The following is a 25,634-nucleotide window of genomic DNA, read 5'->3' on the forward strand; positions in this document are numbered from 1 at the left end:
TCTACTTAATAATAATAATTTATTTTTTTCAGAATTGCCGTCTACTATTAATAACTTTGCTATATCCTAAAATAACCCGGTAGCTAGAACAAATATTATCCTAAAAGTAATGTTACAAACGTCCTCAAACTAGCATTATTTTTCTTATCACTATAAGGGTTGTTTGGTAGGGTGTTTTAAGTAACAGTTTTTAGTATTTAAATAATATTACACGTATCTTCATATATTTTTTCACTCACACATATTTCTAAAAAATATAAATAATATTATTAGAACAACATTACCAAATGCCCTATATATCCTAAACAATTTCTTCAACAAAGAGGCGGACTTGCTTTAAGATTAAAACTAACACAAAGTGAGAGAAACCCTTATGCATGGCAACTAAGCTCTGTTTCTTCCAACTCTATCCCCTCCTCAGCAAGTCTCTTGTCCTTGTACACATACCACTTAGCACAAAACAAATATATCACGAAATTCAAAGCACTCAATATTGCCAAAAGCCAGTAAAAATTGTAAAGCTTCCCTTGATTCAGATTATCAGCTAGCCAGGGCCTCTGGTTCCCAGTCACCTTGTGCACTATAGTAACCAGTAAAGAGCTAACAAAAAACCCTAGCGAAAGTGTGATTAAAAACAGCCCTGTGCTCAAAGTCTTCATCCCCTTTGGACATTCCCGTAGGAAGAAATCAAGCTGTCCTATATAAGTAAAGGCCTCCCCAGATCCCACAAAGAAAAACTGGGGAACTAGCCAGAACACGCTTAACGGGATCTCGGCCGTTGGATTATTAGCTAAACCGTGTGATTGTGCGGCTTTCAAACGCTTTACTTCAGTGAATGCAGCTGCCACCATTGCAAAGATTGAGAAAACAAGACCAACCCCTATGCGTTGCAATGGTGTAAGACCATGTGGATTTTTAAGCACTTTTCCAGCTGTGGGAACAATGATTCTATCATAAATTGGGACAGTCAAAAGAATGCTACCAACGAAGAAGACAGTTAGGGAAGCTGCGGGGATTTGAAAGGAACCAATGTGGCGGTCCATGGTGGTTGCTTGTGAGACTGAGAATGTGGTCATTTGGACATACACTGTCCAAAACATGATGGTGGTAGCCCATATGGGTAACATTCTAATGATCAATTTCACTTCTTCAACATCTGTTAGGGTTGATAGATACCACTTGCTTACTGCAGTGATACCACCGGCCATTTTCGGGTCCTTGATTGCTGCCTTGTTCAAGAAACTGCGTAGTGCATATGCACCATTAGATTAAAAAAAAAAAAAAAAAATTACTATTCAACATTCTTTTCAATTTCTTAGACTCAATGATAATGCAACGAATGCAATTAGTAAACTTTAGTAATATAATAAATGAATGTTTAAATTGCTGTTTTTAGAAATATTAAAATTACTATAAATTTATAAGCAGAAATTTATAAATAGATATTAATGTGATCGGTGGATTTCAATAATTCAATAAATTAATATCATTATTTATTTATTTTTTATTAATGACATATTAGTTTGTATAACTTATTTTTAGTATTACTCTGATTTTATTTTATTTTATTTTTTTGTTGGAAAGAAAGCTATTACATATTGTATTAAATATACTTTACAACTAATATGATAGTGTGATTGTTGAATTTTAACTATCTAATAAATAAATGTTAAAAAAAAAAAAGTCACAACAATGATTATACGTCATTTTTTAAGATTTATATAATAAAATTTATAATTACTCTACAAGTAGCTTGTCATGATGGTACACCAACCTGTAAATTAAATTGCAGTTGCATATACGGATCAAAATGAAAATGACATGGCTAGATATGGAATCAAGGACAACTGACAATGTGATTGCGTACTCATTAAAATGAAAGTAATTTGATCGGTTGGTATATTAGCAACAACCAAAAAAAAGGTAATTTGCTTTTGTCATTTTGTTTGGCAGATCAAGCCAATATGTGGATCCAAGTATATCAAGTATCTGATGTATGTTTTCTTTCTTTCACATGGATTTGATGCATGTTTCCTTCCTCTCACATGAAGAACCACCTTTATGGTAAATGAAGAAAACATACTTCTGATGCATGGTGTATTTTCTTGTACTATGAAGGCGAAAAGTGAATTTTTTATCCATTTAAAGAATCTCGTAGAATAAAAGACAACAAAGCTAAGCCTTTATTATTTAATTAAATCAATAAATTTTTAGAAAATTGAATCAAAATTATTTATAAATATAGAGAAATTATATATTAAATTAATTTTTTTGTACATATAATAAATTTATACGTAGAAAACTAGAAATTAATAAATTACTAATATATATAAATATTTGGGAGACAGATTGCCATATATGCTGCAGGCTGCAGCCATAGCCGCCCCTCGTGATACTATCTTTCGATTCCATTGTAAATCTTAGAGTGATGCCGTAGATTGATCATCCTTTCCTCGTTACACACACTTACAGCTCATACTATATAAGTTTTATATAATTATATGGTAATATTTTAGATGCATGATTGACAAGTTTGGGTTTTGATGCTAGGATTATGAAAGATATAAAGAGATAAATACAAATGGGATTATTCACCCAAAAAAAAAAAAAAATACAAATAGGATGAGATTGTGAAGGACCAAAGAACATAATTTTTGTCCCTACTCATGTGTCTCAAAAGATGAAAAAAATATGATTTTTTTTAGATGATTAAAAATTTGATGAAATTTTTTTAATAACAAAAACTTTTATTTATTTCTAGATGTTTATATTAAGAAATACTAAAGGATATAAATTTTATGAGTTCAAATTAGCTTATCTAATAAAATACGTAAATTGAAAAAAATTATATCATATACATATATATATATATATATATATATATATATATATATATACACGCAGATTGAAAAACATTATATCATATCTCTCACAAGTTGTATGTTATTGGTGTCCCATGCATTAATTTGATGCCGCCAGGTGCTGGCTGCCACTCATTTAGCATCCTAGGTCAATAGTTTTAGCGTCTGATTGGCAAATTGCATAGGTATATGCCACTATGCCCCAGTAAAGAGATAAGCCATATTAGGACTATCATGCTTGTTATGCATTCAATAAGGGGTATCTTTTTTTCTTTTTCTTTTTTATAGAAGAATATGGGGGTATTCTAGTACTTGTCTGTGTGTGTTTTTGTGCTATTTAGGATGGTCAGAATGCTTGACTAGTATCTTAATTTAAATATTGGGTCATGTTAACGGTGTTGGTGTCATTAAAATAATTGTTAATAAACTATATTAGGAAAGTTTTGACATTATTTTTATTGAAAAAAAAAATTATCAACAAAATTTATTGATTTATCATTTTTTTTATAAAATATTTTTAAAAATTGTTTCTAAACCAATACTTTTAGGCCATTCTTTAACATTTTCCTTAATTATTAACCATTAAAAAGTGGACTTACTTAAAAAAAAAAAAAAAAAAAAAAAAAACACGAAGACCTTTTTTTTAGAAAAAAAATATTATACCAATGAGAGCACTAATGCACTCCTATAAAGATGCTTGAACGAAAATAGTATATGGATGGAAAAAATATTGACTTTTGTCCGTGAAGTTTACATAAATTTCATTTCATCCTCAAGCTATGTCAAAAGTTACTTTTTTTTTTTTTTTAATAAAAAATATCTCAAAAGTTTTTTTTTTAATTTAATAATTTTATCTTCATCCTTAAACTATTAAAAATATTATACAATCTCGTTACAATCCATTCAATCTACTTTCTATCCTCTGCATATATAATGGAATGCTTAGATAATATTATTTAATGATTATTTTGTATTAGTTAATACGAGATAGAGGTCACAGAGCACTGAATTTATATATATATATATATATATATATATATAAAGACAAATATGAATTGCATGATTTGATTGGTCACATTCAAGATCGAACAATTGGTGAAATACATACCCTAATTAATGTTGCCACTCCCCAAAGTAACAACGACATTTGAAAGAAAATGTTGGCTAACGAGCATATAGAAAATTGGAGTCCAAATCTTTTGTTTCACTTTTCCTGTTTCACTTTATACTCCACCAATAAAAATTTGCCACTTGTTCACCTAACTAATTAAATACTACCATTATTGACTCATTAATACTATCATTATTAATTAATGGTAGTAAATAATTAATTAGGTGAACATGTGGCAAGATTTTACTGGTGGAGTATAGGGTGGAGGAGAAAAAGTGGGACATAAGATTTGGACTAATGGTAGTAATTAATTAATTAGGTGAACATGTGGCAAGTTTTTATTAGTGGAGTATAGGGTAGAGCAGGAAAAGTAGGACAGAAGATTTGGACTTGGAAAAATGTACCATTAGAGTAAGAGTCTCATCAAAGATGGTATCATCATTGGTAAAGGAAATTTTTTTTTTTTTTTTTTTTTTTTTTTTGAGAATCTGGTAGAGGAAAAGTTCTAGATGGAAGACCAATTGGCCAAATATATACACTAATTAATAATGTCACTCCCCAGAGTAAAAACTAACATTTGGAAAAAAAAATGTGGTGTATGGAAAAATGTGTCTTTGGGGTAAGAGTCTCATTAAGGATGGGACCATCATTGGTAGGGAAAAGGTTCAAAATATAAGGCCAAGGCTAAGGGAAAGGAAAAACATCCTCATACACTCGCTTGTATCCATTATTTTACATTAATAACTAGAATTAATGTTAAAATATTCATATTTTAATACATGATCAATTCGATGTAAAAAAAGAGTGTAAAAGTATAAAAGCAATGGGAAAATAGGTTTTTGAGATCAAAGACCCATTGTAATGCGCATTACTGTTGTTGTCATGTATGACAGGACAAAGGAGGCAACTATAGTCTATGATATTATTCAAACCACGTCAGAAAACAATAAACCAATCATTATCTCAAAGACTCAAACTACAATTTGGATGAGTCCTCACAACATGTCATCTTTCTATTTTGGGATTTATTAATGTAGTAAATTATTTTTAAATTTTTTTTATAGAAAAACAAAAAGAGTAATTAATTGTTTTGACAGTTTTTTCAATTTTTTATTTAAAAAATTTCAAAATAAATAGTTAATATGTGCCTTAAAGACATACATTAACCGGACCCATGTTAGATTAACTCATGCCAAATAACCATTAAATAATGCCACCTAAACATTCTATTATACATGTAGGATAGAGGGTTAATCGGTATAGATAGAATCATTAAAATTATAATGTTTTTGACAGTTCAGGAATGGTAAATTAGAACTTTTGATATTTTAGGGACTAGAAACAAAATTAAGGGAAATAATATTATAGATTATCTAAAAGAGTTGTCATCTATTAAGTTTGAAAAACACAATAAAATTTCACAATTTTTTTTAATAGTATAAAAGATGGCAATTTGTGATGACTGTAAAATTACTTTGGCATATTAATTTATTATAGTAAATCATAATTTATCTCAGCACAAGTTATAAGAAAAAACAGGGGGTGAAAATAACAACACAGTTACTACAGTTAAAAGAGTAGTTGAAAGAATGGTATGAGAAATCACTCACCGCAGCTGCTTGGTATGGGGCAACCTCTGCTTCTTCTTCCTCTGTCCCTCGTCAATAATGTCATCATCGTTGAACAACAAAGATGAATCCGAAGGCAGTTCCAAATGCCTCTTCCTGCACGCCGCGACAAACACCGCAACAATCTGCGTAAGCGGGCTACCCACGAGCTTCTTGAACCGGTACCTCCTTGTGCCCGACAAGAACACAACTAAGCCAAGAACGATTCCACACACGCAAATTCCATAACCCCATTCTCTCCCCTGGTTGTCTTGAATGTACACAAGAATTGTCACAGCGCAAAGCGAGCCTATGCTTATGAAGAAGAAGAACCAACTGAAAAAATTTGTCATTCGGATTTCTTCTTCTTTGTCTGAATCATCAAATTGGTCCGAACCAAAGCCTGACACGCTCGATTTTAGACCACCGGTACCAAGAGCTGTGAGATATAGTGCCAAATAAAGAACTAGTAGCTGTTTGCCGCTTGCGGGGATGCAAGGTGGTACTGTGTCCACAGCGCATTTGGGTGGACGGAGGCTTGGGATTAGGGTTGAGATTGTCAAAATTGTGACACCCTGATCACCAAAAAGATTAATAAAAAATGACCAATTTTAAATATTCAAGAAGCAAGATCAAGAATCTTACAGTTGCTTGAACGCTGGCGAAGATGGCAATTGTGCGATACCTATTAGGAGAGGAAGCAAATCAAGGAAAGAAAATTGTTGATGGGTTTTAACTATAAAGCGCAAACCAAGCTTTTTTAAGATGGAAGAATGTATAGAATAGATTGATCAATTTTGAGTATTCTCAACCTGCCAAGAAAGGTGTCGGCTATAAAGCCACCAAGTAAACAGAACATGAAAGAGGTGCCAAGGAAGTTGGTGACTGTGTTGGCAGAGGTAGCATTGCCCAAATGCATGGTAGCAATCAAATAGGTCACCAGATTGACAGCAATACCCAGCGTTGTTAACCTTTCCATTGCCTCCCCACCTGTGGAAAAATACCCCAAAGAAGAAAGATTAATCATGGATTATTATTATATGCTAGAACTACAAGAGAGAAGGATATAGAATACTAATAAAAATGGGCAGGGGAGGGTGTGTATGTGAGACCTAAAATCATGGCAGCTGCGGTCCAGCCACCGGTTTTAGACCGCTCGGCTGGACGGCCTTTGTAATCCCAGGCATCTGGGAGGGTTTTCCCTTGTGTTTGAGGGAGGTCAAACATTGTTGGAGCTGTGCTTCAATTTTTCTGTGGAGCGTGAATAATGGTTGAGAAATATGAGACTTGAGGGTAGCAGGAACATGTACAGGCCTTGTAGCCTATTTAGTATTTATAGAGCTCAAAAACCTTAAATTCAATCAAGAAATTTCATTTTGTCTTGAACTGACACCTGTAAGCTTAGCTTGATTCCATATATTTATATATATTAGTTGCTAACCAGTATGATGCATTAGAAAAGCTACTAAATATAAGTTTTGAAGAAACTGTGTGCAGTGTGCATTAAAATGGAAACTATATAAACTATAACTAGAAGAAAATAAATTTTTTTTCTCAAACAAAATAAAAATAAAATATACACAAGAAAATGAAATACTATTTAAACCATATATTAATATTTAAATGATATATATATATATATATATATATATTTTTTTTTTGCATTTATCAAGATATTAATATACATAATAATCATTTAACTATTTATGTAGGAAAATTTTGGTAAGCATGGCATTTATTAATATTCACAACACATAGAAAACTTATGCAACACACACACATATATATAATTGTAAATTTATCGAAATTGTTAACACACCTGATTTGCATTTGTTTAGTATGCAGTTTTAAAGATCAATAGCTATGCCATCAATAAATTATTTAAACTGTAAGTTTTTGTAGTTTAAAATTATACATAAAATATAAGCTTGTAGATTATATAGTAAATAATATCCAATTGACATAAAATTTGACATATATATTGAGAGTATAAAGAACATGCAATTCGGTTAGATTTTCAAAAATATGTAGTAATGCTTATTTTACTAAGTAAGGTTGTAATTTTAGATTACAACAATTTTGTAACTAAACTTTGTCCATTTCATACTCAATTCACACGAAAAGTATTTTTAGAATCAAATTAATTTATGTGTTAAAATAATTAAGGGTTGTTTTGGGCTTTCTATTTGTTTTATGCTGTTTATTCTGGTTTTTGTTTTTTTTTTTTTTTTTTTACTGCTATTGTGCATTGTTGCCTTTTAACTTGCTCTGGTTGACTTCCTTTTTCTTTTCTTTTTTTTCTTTTTTTTGCTTATTAGGGTTTATCAAATAATATTGCAGACGAAAATGATATTTTAGTAATAAACAAAATTATGAGAGATAGAGAAGGGAAATAATTACGCAATTCAAATCTCTAAGGGCACGTTTGGTACACTGTAATGATTATTACATGGGAATAGAAATAAGTATTATAAGGAATACATTAAGTTGAAATGTAAATAAGTATTACTATTCATTAGTTTGGTGACCATTTAGGAATAGAATCCTGAACATGCATCCACAATTTAGTAGAGTATAAAAAAAAGGTGTAATAAAATCATTTTAAAATCAAATTTCCTAAAATACACTTATTTTAGGGTGTTCAAAATAGAGCTAATAATTAACAACAAGGAAAATTTATTTTCTTTCCTTTTGAAGATGTAGCAACTAATGGCTTTTTAGAAAAAAAATTTAAAAAGTTATTACATAAGGTGAAAGAATAGTTATTCAATACTTTTAATAAAGAATAATTATTCTTCATTTTAAAGAATAGCTATTCATAAAGAAGAACTATTCATTGTAATAAAAATATAACCAAACAATCGAATAGTTATACCATAGGAATATCTATTACATTATAGTTAGGGGTGTCCACACAACCCGATGACCCACTTAACCCGCCGGACCTGCCTAAAACCGACTGGCCACCACTCGAACCGATCAATCTGATAGTCGCCGGCGGGTCACCTCCCACAAGACCCGATCCATTAGGGTCGGCTGGCAGGTTTCCTCCCCAAAAACCCGAGCCACCTAACTCGACCATAAAATCAACAAAATCTGGCAAGATCCAAAGGTTTTCCGACAAAGAGCTTCTTGAAATCCATTGCAATCCACCAGATCCGGCGATTTTTTTGATTTTCTGACAAAGAGCAACATGAAATCCACCAGATTTGGCAAGATCTCGTCGAGATCTAGTCCAGATTCAACGGATCCGGCCAAATATCAGCTAGATCTTGACCGATTTGGTGAAATATCGACACCAACGGTGAAATATCGGCATCGGCTTCAAAACCCGAAACCGACTGACAACCTACCCAAAACTGACGGACCCGAACTGGATGATCCGACCATTAAAACGGGTCGGTTTCGGTTTTGATTTTCACCCACCCAATAACTTTGGGTCGGGCACAAACCCGACCCGGCCCGACCTGTGGACACCCCTAATTACAGTCTACCAAGTGTGTCCTAAATTCACATTAATAAGACCAAGAAAAACCGTCACTCAGCTAAAGTCAATAGAAGCACGTGGCTTAGGCTGCTGCGTTTGGTTCAATGTAAAATGTTTTCCAAGTGTAAAATATTTTCAGGTGAAAATTTTAGGTGTTTGGTGGCATTTAAAAAAATAATTTGAAAAATATTTTTTAGTGTTTGGTTGTGTTCTTGAAAATACTATAGAAAACACATTTTCTACTTGATGCTCACATTTTCTCAGCTTCTAAACAAATATATAATATCAAACCAAACCAAAAAATTCATCAAATCCAGTCAAATTGAGAGAAGAAGGAAGAGAGAGAGGTGACTGGGTTCGATCTAGAGGTGGCGGAGGCAAGATTGCGAGGCGGAGGCAACTGGGTCACGGTGGGTTTAATCTAGAGGCGGTAGAGGCAAGATCAGTGACATGGGTCTGATGGAAGCAAGATCGGTGGGTGGGTTTGAAGGAGGCGACGGTTGGGTTGTCTTCTTCACTTTCCCTTCTAGCTCTCTCTCTGTCTTCGGGTGTGTGCTGGAGCTTTCTCTCACTCTCTCTCTTCGGGTGTGTTTTCCAGAAATTCATTGAAGGTAAAATCAAAGCATAAATGATTTTACGCTCAAAGCGGGTTATTTTCCGGTCAAAGCGTAAATGATTTTCTGTTGACCGTATTTTCCGTGGCTGCCAAACACATATAAGGGTGTAAAATAATTTCCTGAAAGTGTTTTCAGGCGAAACAAATGCAGCCTTAGTTTAGTTTGATTTATTCATTTCTTTTGAAATAATTCAGCAAAAAACAAAGGAATCAATGTGGCATATTTGTTTTTCCTGGATTTTATAAGCGACGACACAAAAAGCAAAAGCAAGAAAACTGAGAACCCAAGGTGTAACGTGGATTGTTTGAGATGGGATTACATTGTCATCACCGAAGTGAAAACGTTTTTGGGTAATGGGTTAGGCTTACAGGAAATTACGACTAGGAGTTGGAAAATTTTGTCATAGTTCCCGCTGAAAAATAAAGTCAAAGAATTAAAGAGAGAAAAAAATTAAATGAAGATCACAGTTGAGGCAAATTTTGTAACTACCCAATATGTAATTGTTTCCCTTCTCTATCTCTCATAATTTTGTTTATGGGAGTATTAAAGAATGTTCTAATTAGAGTATATGTAATACTGTGGCTGATGCTTTAGCATTGCGCCTCTAGTTTTATTTGATCCCCATTGAGGTTCTTTCAATAAAGCCCAGGCTGTTACCCACTCTGGTTTCTCAAAAAAAAAAAAAAAAAAAAAATGTAAGCGGTGAAATATGTACTGGTGCAGTTTGTAACTACCCAATATGTAAGCGGTGCACTATGTACTGGTGCAATATGTGACTACCCATGTAATCAGAACAATGCAAACTATATTTTTAGTTTTAAGCAATGCTATAGCTACAACCTATATAGCAATATTTTTACAAACTATTGCTATAGTCAATTCTTAATGGTTTTCATTTAGACTTATTAGTAACATCAATTTTTTATTTATTAATAATCATTCATCACATTAATAGTCTGTAGCTTTAATATATATTTAATTTTTCATTTTCTCAAAACATTAATTACTACATTTAGGATCCGTTTGGATGGAGGGGAGAAGGAGGGGAAAATTAACTAATTTTAGGCCTAATTTATTTTACTTTACTCTACTCTTCATCCTTCCCCTTAAATCCAAATGGACCATAGTTTTTATTGATAACGTAGCAAATGAAACTATACATGCAAACCGACTAATTAACAAGTCATTCAATACAAGGAAAATGAACTTTGTAGTTTAAACATCTCCATTAAAAATATAACGAAAGTATCACTTTAGCAACAAGGTTTTTGAGCAAATATATAAGTGGGGAAAAGTTAAAAGAATGTTCTAATTAGAGTATTGGTTTATCAGTTTATGCAATATTTTTAGAAATTTTTTTTGGGGAAAATTTGATTTTTTTAACAATTTTTTATATTTCTCTTAAAATTGGTATCAAGATTTTTCTAAAATTGTTTACTAACAAATACTCTATGGATACTCGTTAAAAGTGACGCATATAAGTTATGGTTTTCTAAGGGATGGGAATCATGTAGAATTTGGAATGATCACATTAGCTTTATTGTTTAAATCAGCTCCAACACTAATGGCCATCCAATGAACAGTGATTTGCAAGACCATCATAGATTATGAGAACTAATGTTGACCACAAATTTTTTAGGGGGGTAAATATCTGTCTTCAATTCGGAAGATTTATACAATGATCTGATCCGTATGTTTTCAATTCCTTCAAATCATAAGTCAACATTTTTGCTTTGGACCACAAGTTTTATCATGTGAGTAATGATTTTTTTTAATAAGATAGCGGAAAATTCTTATTTTGATCAGATACTTAATGATTTACGTCAGTTTGCACTACCTAGCTAGTACCTATAGCTCCCTTATGGAATCCAATCAGGAGTCTCTTCTAAGTTCTAACCAAAATACTTTGCTAAGTGAGCTTCCAAGCTCACATTAGAACATTTAAGAACAAAAGCTCACATCCCACTTGCGAAAGAAGCATAAAAGATATTTGACCTCATAAAACCATATGCGCCACAACAGAGAAATCTCCGGATGCATGATGCAGCATTAACTGCTCGAGCAATGATCACCTGATTTGCTTCAAGGATGGCATCATAGAAGCCTGTTTCAATTTTCATAGGCAATTAATTTACGCAGAGCTAATGGTGCAGCACAGATCTTCTGGATTCACCAGAAAAAGCAAACTACGTACCTACTTCTTGTGTATTGTTAGATATATTATGGTTAGGGGTGGCAAAATATGTCCAAACCCATTTGCCCGCCTAAACCCAAACCCATCCAATTATTAATTTGGTTAAATGGGCATCAACCCAATTAAACCTAGTGATTATTGGGTTTTAACTAAAAACCCATTGAGCCCCATTTAATCCAAAAACAATATTTCCAAATTCAACCCAGCCCTTCCCATAAAAAAAAAAATAAATAAATAAAAAAACCCAGCCCTCAGACGTTTCATTTTCACTCATTTTCTCAGCCTCCAATCACGTTTTAATCGAAACCCAACAGCTTCAAAGCTTCAGAGTTCACCTAAGGCAGTCTCATTGTCATCCTCTGCACCCGTCCAATCATCAGAGCCATCACAACCATCATCGTCGTCATCAACATCAACGGCTGCGGCGGTAGAGGACCTAGCAGTAGCGATGAGGGACAGAGGTGGAGGCGAATGTTTCACGACGATTTGAAGACTATTCACCGTGATTCCTTGCACAGATTCTCAACCAAGAAGAAATCTCACAGTTGGTGCAATTTCACACCTTCTTCTACAGTTTTTGAAAGTGTAGCAATTATTTTTCGCTCCACACAAAAAACACCAATCAAAGGTGCATTCAAAGAAAAAAGAAAGAAATTTGTAGTGAAATTGATTTCTCTCTCTCTTTCTCTGTGAGATTAGATAATTGGGGTTTCGCTTCGATTAGGGCTTTTGTTGAGTGTTTGTAGGAAATAGTGAGAGTTGATCAGCTAGCGAGCGAGAGGAGCAAAGCTCAGTTCAATGTGGATGAGATGAAGATCGTCTGGGCTGGCTCTCGCCATGCCTTCGAGATTTCTGATCGAATTTCTCGCCTTGTCACCAGTGATCCGGTAATTTTTCTTCACTTTTTTTTTTTTTTTGGAAAAATTATTCGTTTGGCTTTGTTTGGATCTTGATAAAGTGTAAGAAAGTTGTGCTTGTTTTGGTTCTAACGTAATCATGCTTCTTTTTTTTTTTTTTTTTTTTTGGTCTATTTATTTGCTCTTAACTTTTATTAGAAAAATTGAAGAAAAAAAAAAAAAAAGAACTGTGAGCTACCGGGAAACCAAATCGTTTGAATTGTTATGGTGATTGTGTTATGTATCTAGGTTGTGTGGATCCGATATTTGCTATTGTAAATTTGTGAACTTCTTGTTTGGTAGGTGAGAAAGTGTGGGAAAGTACAAGAAATTTGTTTAATATTTTTAGAGTACTTTGGTCATTTTCACTTTAGTGGCATTTTGGTAATTGGGTGGGTTGGGGTTTACCCATAATAATTGGGTTGGGTTAGATTTGGGTTAGAAACAATTAGTTAAATGAGTTTTAATGGGTAAATGAGTTTTATATACCCAACCCAATTATGCTCACCCCAAACCTACCCATTTGACACCCCTAATTATGGTCTGAGAGTCTAACTCGAATCAATTGTAGGAACATGCATGTAAACCTATATGGTTAGCCTAGGTTTAATTTATAGGTTGCTCTAGTATATAAACCTACATTAGGTTCATTATAAACTAAAGAGCTTAATAGACAATATGTAGCCATTAAGGGTTTTTCACCATGGACATAGTCCTTTAGACCGAATCACGTAAAACTTTGAGTTTACTCTCTCTTTCATGCTTTCACCCATTATTCAATCACTTCAATCAAGTAACATCTTTATAATGCATAATGCAAAAAATACGGTCACATGAAAATCTTTCATTTTTATTTTTTTATTTTATAAATTAATTCTTCAACTTAATATTTGTCATTTTAACCACTGCACACCCTTGGCGCGATAGTCACTTTATAAGTATTAAGTGTTTTTGGGGTATGATGGGGGGGGGTAAGGACGAGGTTTCAAGTTTCCAAGAGGGAGTTTCACATATATATACTTAGATTAGATTAAAGTAGAATTTTTATCTTGTATTAAAAAAAAAAAAAAAATTGTCCTTTCAATGTTTGAACTTTGGCCTATAACAATTCACATTCAAAATTTCAAACTTATTTTGAAAACAATTGATTTTTTTTTTCTAAAAAAAAAAAAAAAAATTATTCCCAAATTCATTGGGATATATACACCAACCCTCTCTCTCTCTCTCTCTCTCTCTCTCTCTCTCTCTCTCTCTCTCTCTCTCTCTCTCTCTCTCTCTCTCTCTCTCTCTCTCTCTCTCTCTCTCTCTCTCTCTCTCTCTCTCTCTCATAGTTATAATGCTAACTACATATAGTTGCCTAATTAGCACATGTTCGTATATTTAAAATTTTAAACCCACTTTTGTGTTAAGGAAATACAAATAAACTTTTCAATAGCTTCAGTATTATTAATAGGATTTTACTAACGTGTGCCTTAAGGCACACAATAGTATACCCTTTTTTCAATTTCTGATAAATTTTTTTTTTCCAAAAATAAATTTGTTAATGTATACTCTAAGGGTATATATTAACCGGATTCTTACTAATTTTGTTTTAACAAATTTTTCAATTTCTGATAAATTTTTTTTTGTTTTCCAAAAATAGATTTGTTAATGTATACTCTAAGAGCATATATTAACCGGACTCTTATTAATTTTGATATGTATGTGGAATAAAAACTAGAATGCATGGTACGAGAGAGGATCTCAAAACTTCGAAAAAGCCAGACCCACCTGACAAGAAATAAACAGTGGCTAAATGACAGCTGATTGGATATAAATTTATACACTCATGATTGAAACATTGATCATCTTACAAAGTCCAGCTAGCTGCCCAGCAAAAAAAAAAAAAAAAAAACTCATATCTATAATAAATTGAATAATGAGCAGCAAAATAAAGGACAAACAACGTTTCTTAGGGGTCGAACTTGACTGTTCTTTTTCCAAAAAGAATGAGAGCGCAAAGTGGCCAGACTTGCTGAAAAGCCAGGTAAAACCCCCACTTAGCTAGCCCTTGATGAAGGAAGTATCCGCAAAAGATGATTAAATTGGCATAATCTAAAGGAAAGAAGTAGATTATAATAAGAAAGAAGAACAGAACTAAAGAAAGGATTTCCCAATCTATCCCTTGCAGGTGAAGACTACTTAGAAGGCTGAGAAAAAAACACAGAAGAAGAAGGTATCTTACCCTTACTGGTTTGAAGGGGTACTTAAAGTTAAATAAGAAACAGGAAAGCTGCGCGATAACCTGTAAGGGATTCACTAAATTCCCCTTTTCTATTTCCGGAAACATAAGTTGATAACAAAAAAGAAAAGAGAGAGGGATTACTAAAAGAGGGGAAAAAAAAATGAAGAGATAGAGAGGACTTATAGCTACGTTTAAGATAATGATGATTTGGTCGGCAAAATTATTGAAGAAAAAAAAAAAAAAAAAGGGTGGTGCCACGTTTAATGTAGCTTGAAACCTGCGTGCATGGACGGCACAACAATGAGATTCTCATATGTCATTAAGAAAGAGGAAAAATACACTATTCAAAGCACAAAGGTATTCTATAAGCTTTTGTCAATTAAATTCGACCTATAAAATCATTTGTGGTGTGGCAGTTGGACAAAAAAGCTTATCGATAATCGGATTTTCTATTCGAGAGAGCATGATCGGATTACTGCCATGTCTTATAAGACAATCTTCTCAAGGCCTTAGCCCTAATGTGGTTCCATCCTTTGTTCTCTCGCTATATTCTTTTTTCTTGTTTTTTATTTATTTATTTATTTTTGACATGACATCTTGAAGCATAAGATTTCCTCATACAAGGTCCAGCCCATAGCAAACCGAGGCCCAACCCTTTTAATACGCGGAGTTTTGACTCGTCTTGAGTTCTTTGCGTAAACAAGGGTCCATGGGCTACCGAAAGGTGAAAGTCCTTACCCTTTCTCGGTTATTGCGGGCCTGTCTAGCTTTGTATTTAATTTTCTTTTGTTTTCTTTTAAAAATTGGGGTTATTAAGAAATGTAATAGACTAATTGCTAATGGCAATATTTTTTTGTTCAAAATGCATAAACATCCCTTGGAGTTTGGATCAATTGCAAATTGAACCCATGAGCATTTAACTTTTCTTTATTATGCTCCTAAAATTTTCACATTTGTGAAACTGGTTTTTGAAACTAACTTTTGTTTACTCTTAGTGACAGTAAAGAATAATATGACTATTATATTTATGACCCAAAAATTCAATCGCATCAAATAAAATATGCATAACAACAATGTCTGATTATATTGTTATTTGTGTTTCATTTTGGTACGAACTAGTTGCATGGTTGTGTCATTTGATAGTCACATGATTCTTTTTTCGTCACTAAGAACAACCAAAATTGGTTTAAGATGTGAATATGAAAACATCAAAGTGTTATGAAGAAAATTTAAAAGTTCAGTGGGTCCAAAACTCAAGGGGTATTTTTTTTTTTTTTTTTTTTCATTTGGGCCTCTTTGTTTCCCTCTTCACAAAAGTTAAACATATCTTTATTCACTTCACTATCAAGACAATGAGTGAGACATTATAGGCTACACTAAATTTTTTTTTTCTCAACTAATTTTATTAATTGTAACTAAAAGAATTCTATAATTAGAGAAATTAAAAAAAAATGTAAAAGAATTCTTAAATTTTTTTTCTCTATAAAAAAAATAAATAAAACTGTTTTAGCAGTTACGTGTGGTTTAGGTACATCTAGTTTTTTTTTTTTTTTTTTTTTTTTTTTTTTTTTTTGTTGAGAAAAATGTATATTTAGTTGATTTTTTATTTGATGAAAATACTGTATAAAAGGGGGAGGGAGAATTGACTTCTTTAGGGTTTGCCAAATGTACAATTGTTTCCAATCTAATTCTCTATGTGTTAGGTCCAAAGTATTAGCAAACTTGACAAATTGTAACTCTTGTTGAGTCATAAGTTCTATATTCAAGGAAAGAAAACTTTTTGGTTTCTCAACACATAGTTGATTGATCGAGAATCGCAGATGCAGTTTTTAATTTGACAATTTTTACATTAAGTTGGTAATGCAAGTGGGTTTTTGTAAACCTAATTAGAGTGCTTATATATATAAAGGTCAATTAAACCTGACTTTTATAGAGATTGTATATATAGAAAAGCTTGTGCCATTCAAGGACAAAACCTTAACCTCCACTTATTTAACCCGTGAGTTTAGAAGCAAGTAGAGAACCATCATCCACGTTGTTGCTACTTCCATAGTGCAAATCAAGTTTAGGCCACACATTCATACCTGGGTTTGGTGTGGAAATAAAATCTTTAAGAGGTTCTTGAAGCTACAAGCAAGAAGTTATGTGACAAAATCCACAGTAGAAGAGTATTGCATGTATTTGAAGTTTCATGAGATCAAGGTAGTAAATACTATGTACGTTAATTAGTAGTAGAATTAGAGTTTATTCTATTGTATAAACTTCAATTTTAAGGGTGGAATTTTATTTTTAATTTAATTTAATTTAATTTGTTGTTGCCATTGATTTTTCACATCGTAATCATATTGTCATGTTATTTATTTTTCGCACTTATTTAATTTTCCGTTTTTGGCAATATTGTTTGTGTGGTTTGATTAATCCTAAGTTGAATTCAATTACATAATTGATTAATTAATCAGCTCCGCTTAAAACTGGTTACTTTGGGTTACAATGAGGTCTAAATTTTCCAAAACTACACTATGTATAGCAAACCAAACGTGACCACAAGTCTACAACACAACTGACATAAAGCTAGCCATCACATTTTATGTCGTTCCCCCCTATTCCTATAGTCAAAAAAAAAAAAAAAAAAAAAAAAAGGAAAAGGAAATCCTTCTTATAATCAGAAATCTAGGGAAATGACAGATTTGTCTCTTTGTTTCATTTGTGAACCTTTACATGTGGATGGGGGCATCAGCCATCAAATACACAGTCCTTGTAAATCCAAATCTTGATTTTAAGTGGTTTGCATCCAAGATCGCATTTGGCCGTGGAGAAAATCCTTTTTCGTGTAACACTGTTGATTCACATGTTGAAGTTGAACACAACCTAATTATTCTTTCTCTCTCCCTCCAATTTTCAGTATGAACTCGTGAGTTAGTTCACATTAGCTTTTTATTAAAGTTCCTCATTTAATTAGTATTTCTTGCGAGGGAATTTCTGTGGGCTTCACTGTTTTTTCTTATGACATATATAATAATTTGAAAACCTACAACTTGCATTGAACATGTTATTTGGTTCGAAAGAATCTGGTGAAGCAAACTCCAAGTAGGTGTAGGCGATATTGTCGTTCAGATATATTATACAAATACCAAAGATAAACTAAATGCAAATATATATATATATATATATAATTTATACGTGTGATATTCTAGATTGCATGGTTTTAATCCGATAACAATTGAATTGTGTCAATCTAGATTGTGTGGATGTGTACTAAATTCTTCAAACAAGCTTGCACTAGCTCGAATTAGGCTATATATAAGTAATTACGGGAAACTCTAATTGTAATTTTAATATATATATATTTTTTTAGTATAATGCAAATGTAACTAGCTAGTACTTTTCTTGGATTTATATAAATGGTCAAAGTCAACCTAATAAAGTTATGGCTGCAACACAATGTATACCCTAATGAGTACATTAGGAATATAAGTAGAGAATATTACAATATCCCGAATTATATGTATTGAATTGGATAAGTTTGTGTTATGCGATTGCTTGCTAAGATTTATATCTAAGTGTTTATTAGGTTGAACTCAATATAAGCAATTACAATGAACCATAATTTTAATTTGACTAGTCTTTTCGAGTATAGCAATTTGATTGGATTCAATTGTAACAATGTGTTATTGAGTCCCCATATTGGTTATTTATTATTAATTTAGATCATAGATGTAGATGATTATGAGATTCTTAATTGTAATTTGACTAATCTTTTGGGGATATAGCACAAATATATATATATATATATATATATATATATGAATGACAAATTTTTACTAAATATATACATTCTGTATAAACATAGGAGGTGATCAAAGAACATGATGAGCACTTACCCTTTTCCTTCCTACTAGTTTCTTACCATATATAAACAAAGGAAAATGTTAACCAATGCCTGGCATTGGTTTAGAAATTATTTTTAAAAACATTTTATTGAGAGAATAAGAAAACAATAAATGCTGTTGACAGCTTTTATATTTTTCATAAAAGTGATGTAAAAAATTCCTTATCATAGTTCATTAACAATTACCCTACAAGTATCCGTTAATATGACTCATAAACAAAAGATATAGTCAACCATAACTTTTGTGTCATAATTTTTGACACAACTTGCTAAAATAATCAATTGAAAGTGATGAAAAAAAAAAAAAAAAAAAAAGTAAAGAGTTTATGCATAAATGATTGTCCATCACTCATGCTCATAGTCATAGTCAACCTCTTTACATGGTTGTGACAAATGCCGTAGTTGTAGAAGAACCCTAAACATACTTTTACATGGAAAACACCTTACACTATATTCCTGTAAATATTCCTTGCAAACCCCCCCACCCACGTGAGACTTCAGGTTCAGGGTATAGTACTTCGCAGAAGCTAACCTCTTGAACTTGCTAGGTTCTAAAACAGTTCCGCTTAACACTGTTAATAACTATTGGTATACTAGTTAAGCTGCTAATATACTTTGTCGAGGAAGCAATTTAACGTTGCCTTGGTGCAGTTAATATTGTGTCAAAACAATACAAAAATCCGTTATCCAGTAATCCTGCATTTTTACTTGTCCAAAAAAATTATCCTGCAATTTCATTTCATCTCACGAAAGTGGTTTTTTCTTTCATCAGCTCATCTAGATGTCACTCAGTTTAGCCTGACCAATTTGCCATAGCAAAGTGAATAATGCATGCTTTTAGTAACATGGCATACTTGCTTGTGCGTACTATGCAGAATCGTCGAAGTTCACATTTGAGTATGGACACCAACATATCATATTTAGGTTAGTACTGAACGGTCCAGGACTTCTTGGCGCCACTTTGTTTATGTATTATGAACAATTATTCATGAAGATATGATTGTCTTTTTTCCTTGTTCATCATTCTTATTTTGCCTAACAATAAATCTAGATACACAGTAAAGTATAATTCCCGCTGCAGAATGAAAATCAGTCTAAGCCCACAATTACAATGCAGAGTTGTAAATTGTTGGTTCAACATTATTGAACACTTGCTACAGAACAACTAGAAAACACAGCATGAAACATGAAACCAAAAAAAAAAAAAAAAAAAAAGTCCCAGCAACATCACAACAGAAAATATATATAAAGAAATCTTTAGGCACATTGGAAGTCAGAGGGGAGCTTCTTCCCACAAGTATTGATGAGTAAGCTAAGTGAAATGGGGATGTTAAGGTTGATGCCAAGAATGTTGGCTTTAATGGCAGTGCAAAGGCAAACAGCAGCTTCAAGATCGACAAGCCCTGAAAGTAGTGAGCAGCATGGGGTATCTGGTGGGGACCCAATGACCGTCCCAACAGCTCCATTAAGCACCTTAGCGCAGACCCCTAGCTTTAGTGCATCTCTGGGGCAGCTCTGCGGGACAGTAGTAGGGCTTGGTTTAGGGTTTGGGTTTGGATTAGGCTTAGGAAGACTAGGACAAGTGTAGCAACCACTAACAATGGCAAAGAAGAGAAGGTTAACTGATATGAACAAAGCAGCTGACAAAGATCTCTTTGAATCCATATCTCAAACTAAACTTCACTACTAAATGTTAAATTGATTAAGATCAGTACTAATTCGTATCACAGTGATTTTGTTGTGGTGGTAAAAAGACTAGCCATGTGACCTGGTATTTATAGAGCACTGCAGTTAAGTACGCTTGGTTTCACTTAGACAACATGAGAGTGGATGCATGTGATTGTAAAGCAGCGCTGGCCTAAAATTTAGCTGGCAAAGCATGAGATTCTAGGCCAATAATGGGAGGGTAATTTTTTATTTTATTTAATATTTTAATGAAGTACTTTTGATTCGTTTAGACTACAAAATTGACCAAATTGCCAAGTTAGTCACGCCCGTGAACCTTAATGGTTTGTGATTCCATTTTTTAAGGAAGGATGATTAATCATGTCTATAATCAGTCAAAAGATCCAAAACTCAAAAGGTCTGAGTGGGTAACGCTTATTTAGGGGCCGTTTGGATTGCCAATTCTCAATTTTAATAACTCATAACTCAAAAATGGTGGGACTCATAACAAAAAGGTTGTTTGGCAAACGATAACTCTGTTTCCATAACTCATAACTCATAACTCAATGACAATATTGTAATTAAACACACATAGGAGACCCATAGCCGCAACTTTTGACCACCTTTTGACTTTTTTTTTTTTTTTTTTTTTCACTTGTTCGGTCCTCAGTTCTAGGTTTTTTTTTTTTTTTTACTTGTTCGATCTTCAATTCTGGTTTTTTTTTTGTTTTTTTTTTTTTTTAGCTTCGGTGAGTTTGGGTACTTAAAAAAAAAAAAAAAAAAAAAAGCTGCACCGGCTGACAGGTATGGGTCACAAATAATGTGAAAAATATTGAGTGATGGAAATTGGGTGATGATGCCAAACGGATGTGAAAAATTGAGTGATGAGTGATGAGTGATGGAAATTGAGTGATCAAAAAATTAAATCCAAACAGCCCCTTAGAGACTCAAATTTTTTTTTTTCACATTATTAGATTTATTTATAAAACATTAACACTTACTGTAAAGTTTCTACCCAAAAAAAAACACTTACTGTAAAGTATGTAGGCTGCCTTTTTACAAATTAGATGGAGAACTAGGTATAGGAAATATTTATAATTGTTTGCAGCTTACTATTTTTTAGGTGTCATTACTATAACAAAACATTAACATCCTTTGAAAAAAAAAATGCTTGTGAAGTAAGCCGAGTTCTTAAAAATATAAATAAATAAAATGCTTTAATGAGTCTATTAAAAATGTCACATAAGGTTTTTTTTTTTTTTTTTTTTTGTGCGTGTGTGTGTTTCTCCCTTCCTTTCCTTTCCAAAGTATTAGCTCATGGAGATGTTTTCCAAGAAAAAGGCTAGTACATGAATTTAGAAATAAATGCATTCAATTCTATTGACGAAAATTATCAGTTGTTCAAATAACTTTGTAGGGACTGAAATTGTATTGATCCCAAAACCGGATTGGGCTCAAACGCTAACGGCCCAAACAATAAATTTGTAGAGCGTGGGTAAAAGAATTCAATTTATCCCAGAAGAAAAACGATTAAATTTAACGATTCAAGGTGGTTTGACACAAATAAGATTATCAAATTTATCCTCGGAACAAACTAAGTTATTTGTTTCATACAGTTTTCTTCAAGACAGAAATTGTATAAGAGTTCCAATCACTCCTCTCAGTGCATTCTTCTAGGTTATATATTGCAATCTTGGTGTCATCCTTACCACACACGTGTAGGCTAGATTTGGGGGACTCCTTCCTGTCTCATCTAACACCTCCTAGAACCATCAACCAGTAGCTGTAAGGCTGCTTAATCACTGTTCAGGCATCATTTCCACATTAATGCGGCTAGAAAGTTGGTTGAAAGGCATTTAATGCGAAGGTAGCAGCTTTTGAAGATATTTGTTTACCTTTCTTTTCTTATCCCTAGTCCAATGTCCCATCCTTAGTTGTGGTGTAACTCTGAAGTAAGTCTGTGATGGTATGGCATTTAGATTTGCCTCGGACACATGTTGCCGAGAAGACTTTTGTCATCGGACGCTTATTGGACCCATCTCACACTGTCTCTAATCCTCTTTTAACTTTATTCTCTTCATAGCCTTATTTGGGTCTCCTCGAATGGTTTAACGTCCTCGGATAGGGCCATAGGCCTAGTTAATACTGCTTTTAATAATACTTCCTAGTTAACTGGCCCCTACAATAGCCCCTTAAAATCTTGCTTTTTGACTCCTCGGAAGAAAAGGATGATTTTGATATCCTTATCCCATTTTGTTTTGGCTTTTACTTCGTATTCCTGACCTCCTACATGTCTATTCGTATACTCTGGATACGCTCCTAATGCTTCAGCGTCCAAAACGTGCTAGCATTAAATTTTGGCGACACCTCTGTCTCCCACGTTCAACGGTAAGATGTAAATCAAACGATGGGGGGCTTTTCTTGTTTTACGAGTGGGAACTTTCTCGCTCGTAGCTTCTGAGCCACTTTAAATAGTTTTTCAAATCAATTCTCTCTCTTACTTTCAGTAATCACACAATCCTAAACCTCATACACTGAACCTGTTACTTTCTTTCGTTTCCTCGTGCGTCTACAAATACTAGACTCTTATCCGAGGACCCTCTTTCAAACCTGTAAGTCTTCTTAAAACCTTTTTTAGCTTTTATCTCGAACTTGTTAATTTTTCTTCAAAACCCTTTTGGAAAATGGGTAAGTTCAAAGATCTGGTTGAATCTGAGGAGGGTATGAGAAGTTTCCGGGCTAAGTATAGGATCCCACCAACGGTAGGCATGAGGTATGCTGCTCAGGGGGAATGGGTTGGCACTAGGAAGACAGGGGAGGTGGTCATTCCCATGATCGCCTTCATAGAAGGGGGGATGACCATTCCCATGGGTCCTATCACTAGAAATTACCTTAGGCTTTTTAGGTTATCTCCCACACAATATGCTCCAAACATGTTTAGGGTCCTAGGAAGTATAGAAGCCTTAAACGAGAGAATGGACCTGAACCTGACCTATCGTGAACTGGGTGTACAATCTACATAATTTGAAGGGGCAGAGATATTACCTCAAATCGAGGTATCCCGCAGTAAGACTAATCCAATGCCTTCCCACTTCAAAAAAAAAAATTAAAGGAGGACTTCCTTATTTTTTCCGGAGAATGGCACGATAGCTTGCATTGCCCAATGGAAGAGGGAGAACCAGGTGGGAGTATAACCTTGGGCTCATCAATTTTGGTTTACACATCCTTTTTTTTTTTTTTTTTTATTATTATTATTATTCTGTGTCTCAATACCCCAGTTTCTCATGAAACTTCTCTTTAATTCAATGATTTGTAGATAGGCGTTATACTAAACCCAAACTCACTTTAGTCAACAAAGCGAGTTTGGATAGGGTGTTGCGAGCCGAAATATACGTGAACGAAGCTGACGATCAACTCCGAGCAGCCCACTTGATCCACGGATAAACACCTCTATCATTCGCCTTTCAAGCTCCTAAATACGTAATTAGAGCTCGTGATCCTCGGCTCCAACGTATCAGCGTCGCCTACTAGGGGTTCGTCGTTCCAGAGGGTATCCCGCTCCCTAGAGACACTCCCTTCACTCAGCCACTTTTTGTTGCTAGTCTTTCAGCAGAAGCATCCGCATCCCAACCCGTCCTTAGAGAAGAAGAAGACAGAGGAGAGGAAGAAGAAGAAGAAGAAAGAAATCCGGACGAAGTTGTAGACTTGACAGATTCGTCGGACAAGTTCGAGGTTTTTAATCAGACTATACATTTCGAGGACGATCCCGACGAAATGGGTATACAAAGGAAACCCCAAAAAAGTCTATGGAGCTGATAGAGAACCAACCCGGGAAAAGTGCACCGGGGAGATCTATGCAATCTCAGATTCCTCCTCTTCCCACTAAGTCTCCTCCTCCTGCTCTTCACCGACCTCCTGAGCCGGTCAGAGTTGAAGCTGCTGACTTGAAAAGGCGAAGGGAAAGGACGTGGTAGATACTAGAAAATCCCGTCTGACCCGGGAGGAAGAGGCTCAACGAGCTGCGAAGCAGCAGAAAACCAGTCATACTTTATAGCGGGGCCAGGAGAGGTCGAACACTCAACCTCCTGAGCCACAAGCTTGGCTGCCAGCACCTATGCATGGTGGGGAGCCCTTGAGGGATGACGCGTCAATTAGGGACTTCAACGGTGGCATTGGGTGCCATGTAGCCTCGGCTGTAGAGGAGGCTTTATTGCTTCCTAGTGATATGGCCGAACTAAAAAATGCAAGGAAGAATGAACTCATCCTTAACAATAAAAGATATTTGGGAATGGTATAGTGTGAACTCTCTTCCCCCCTTTTTTTTTACTTGCAACTATCATTTATTAATGTGTGCTTTTTGCTAACTATGGTGTTGATCTTTTCCTTTTAGGTTATCCAAAACACTTTTAGACTGGATAAGATGCTCAATAATTGCTACCAACAGTTAGAGGATGAAAGGAAAAAACGGGCATCTGCCGTACAAACTCTAACCATATCGGAGCACGACCTGACCGAGGCGAGGAGAAAATTAATTGCTGAGGAGCAAGCTCGCCGCAGCGCTGACTCGGCTTTGGAAGGTGCACAAAGGCAAGCCGAGGACCAAAGGAAGCACCTACGTGAAGCAAATGAAGAGTTGAAGGCTGCTAAGGAACAAATGACAACCCTTAAAAAGCAGCTGAAGGAAGCCTAAAGGTTAAAAGACCAGGCTGAGAAATCCAGGGAGGAAGCCGTGAAGGCAAAGGTTGAGGCCGAGCAGGCAATGAACGTGGCCGAACATAAAGGTTACGACCTCGGTGTAGTTGAGACCGAGGAAACCCTTAGGGCAGAGGTCCCAGTGGTATATCGCATTTACTGCGCCCAAACTTGGGATAAAGCCCTAAACCGAGCTGGGGTTGAGGCTTCATCTGAGTTGAGGAAGGCAGAGAATGTGTTCTACCCTCCTGCAATCCGAATCTCGAATCCTCCTTCCACTCAAGCCAAAGTGACTTCCATAAATACTGATCCAAATCCAGAAGAATCGCTTCAGGATCCTCCTCCTCCTAGCCAACAAGAACCAGCCAAAGAGGCCAGTGCTTCCCAAGTA

At 34.3% G+C, this 25,634-nt stretch overlaps 2 protein-coding genes across 2 annotated transcripts; both read right to left on the reverse strand.

Annotated features, from left to right (window-relative positions):
- Positions 1-203: 203 nt before the first annotated feature.
- On the reverse strand, positions 204-6,992 carry LOC126709924 (protein NRT1/ PTR FAMILY 6.3-like). The gene is made up of 5 exons (XM_050410294.1): positions 6,692-6,992; positions 6,392-6,569; positions 6,225-6,264; positions 5,583-6,154; positions 204-1,242 (listed from the first exon to the last, which is right to left on the reverse strand). The coding sequence occupies exons 1-5, from the start codon at positions 6,804-6,806 to the stop codon at positions 372-374; spliced, it is 1,776 nt and encodes a 591-aa protein (XP_050266251.1). The 5' UTR covers positions 6,807-6,992; the 3' UTR covers positions 204-371.
- Positions 6,993-19,938: 12,946 nt separating this feature from the next.
- On the reverse strand, positions 19,939-20,644 carry LOC126709982 (14 kDa proline-rich protein DC2.15). The gene has a single exon (XM_050410363.1). It carries the CDS (start codon positions 20,549-20,551, stop codon positions 20,144-20,146), a length of 408 nt encoding a protein of 135 aa, XP_050266320.1. The 5' UTR covers positions 20,552-20,644; the 3' UTR covers positions 19,939-20,143.
- Positions 20,645-25,634: the final 4,990 nt, after the last annotated feature.

The sequence above is a fragment of the Quercus robur genome, chromosome 12 (genome assembly GCF_932294415.1).
Source record: "Quercus robur chromosome 12, dhQueRobu3.1, whole genome shotgun sequence".
Taxonomy (NCBI): Eukaryota; Viridiplantae; Streptophyta; class Magnoliopsida; order Fagales; family Fagaceae; genus Quercus; species Quercus robur.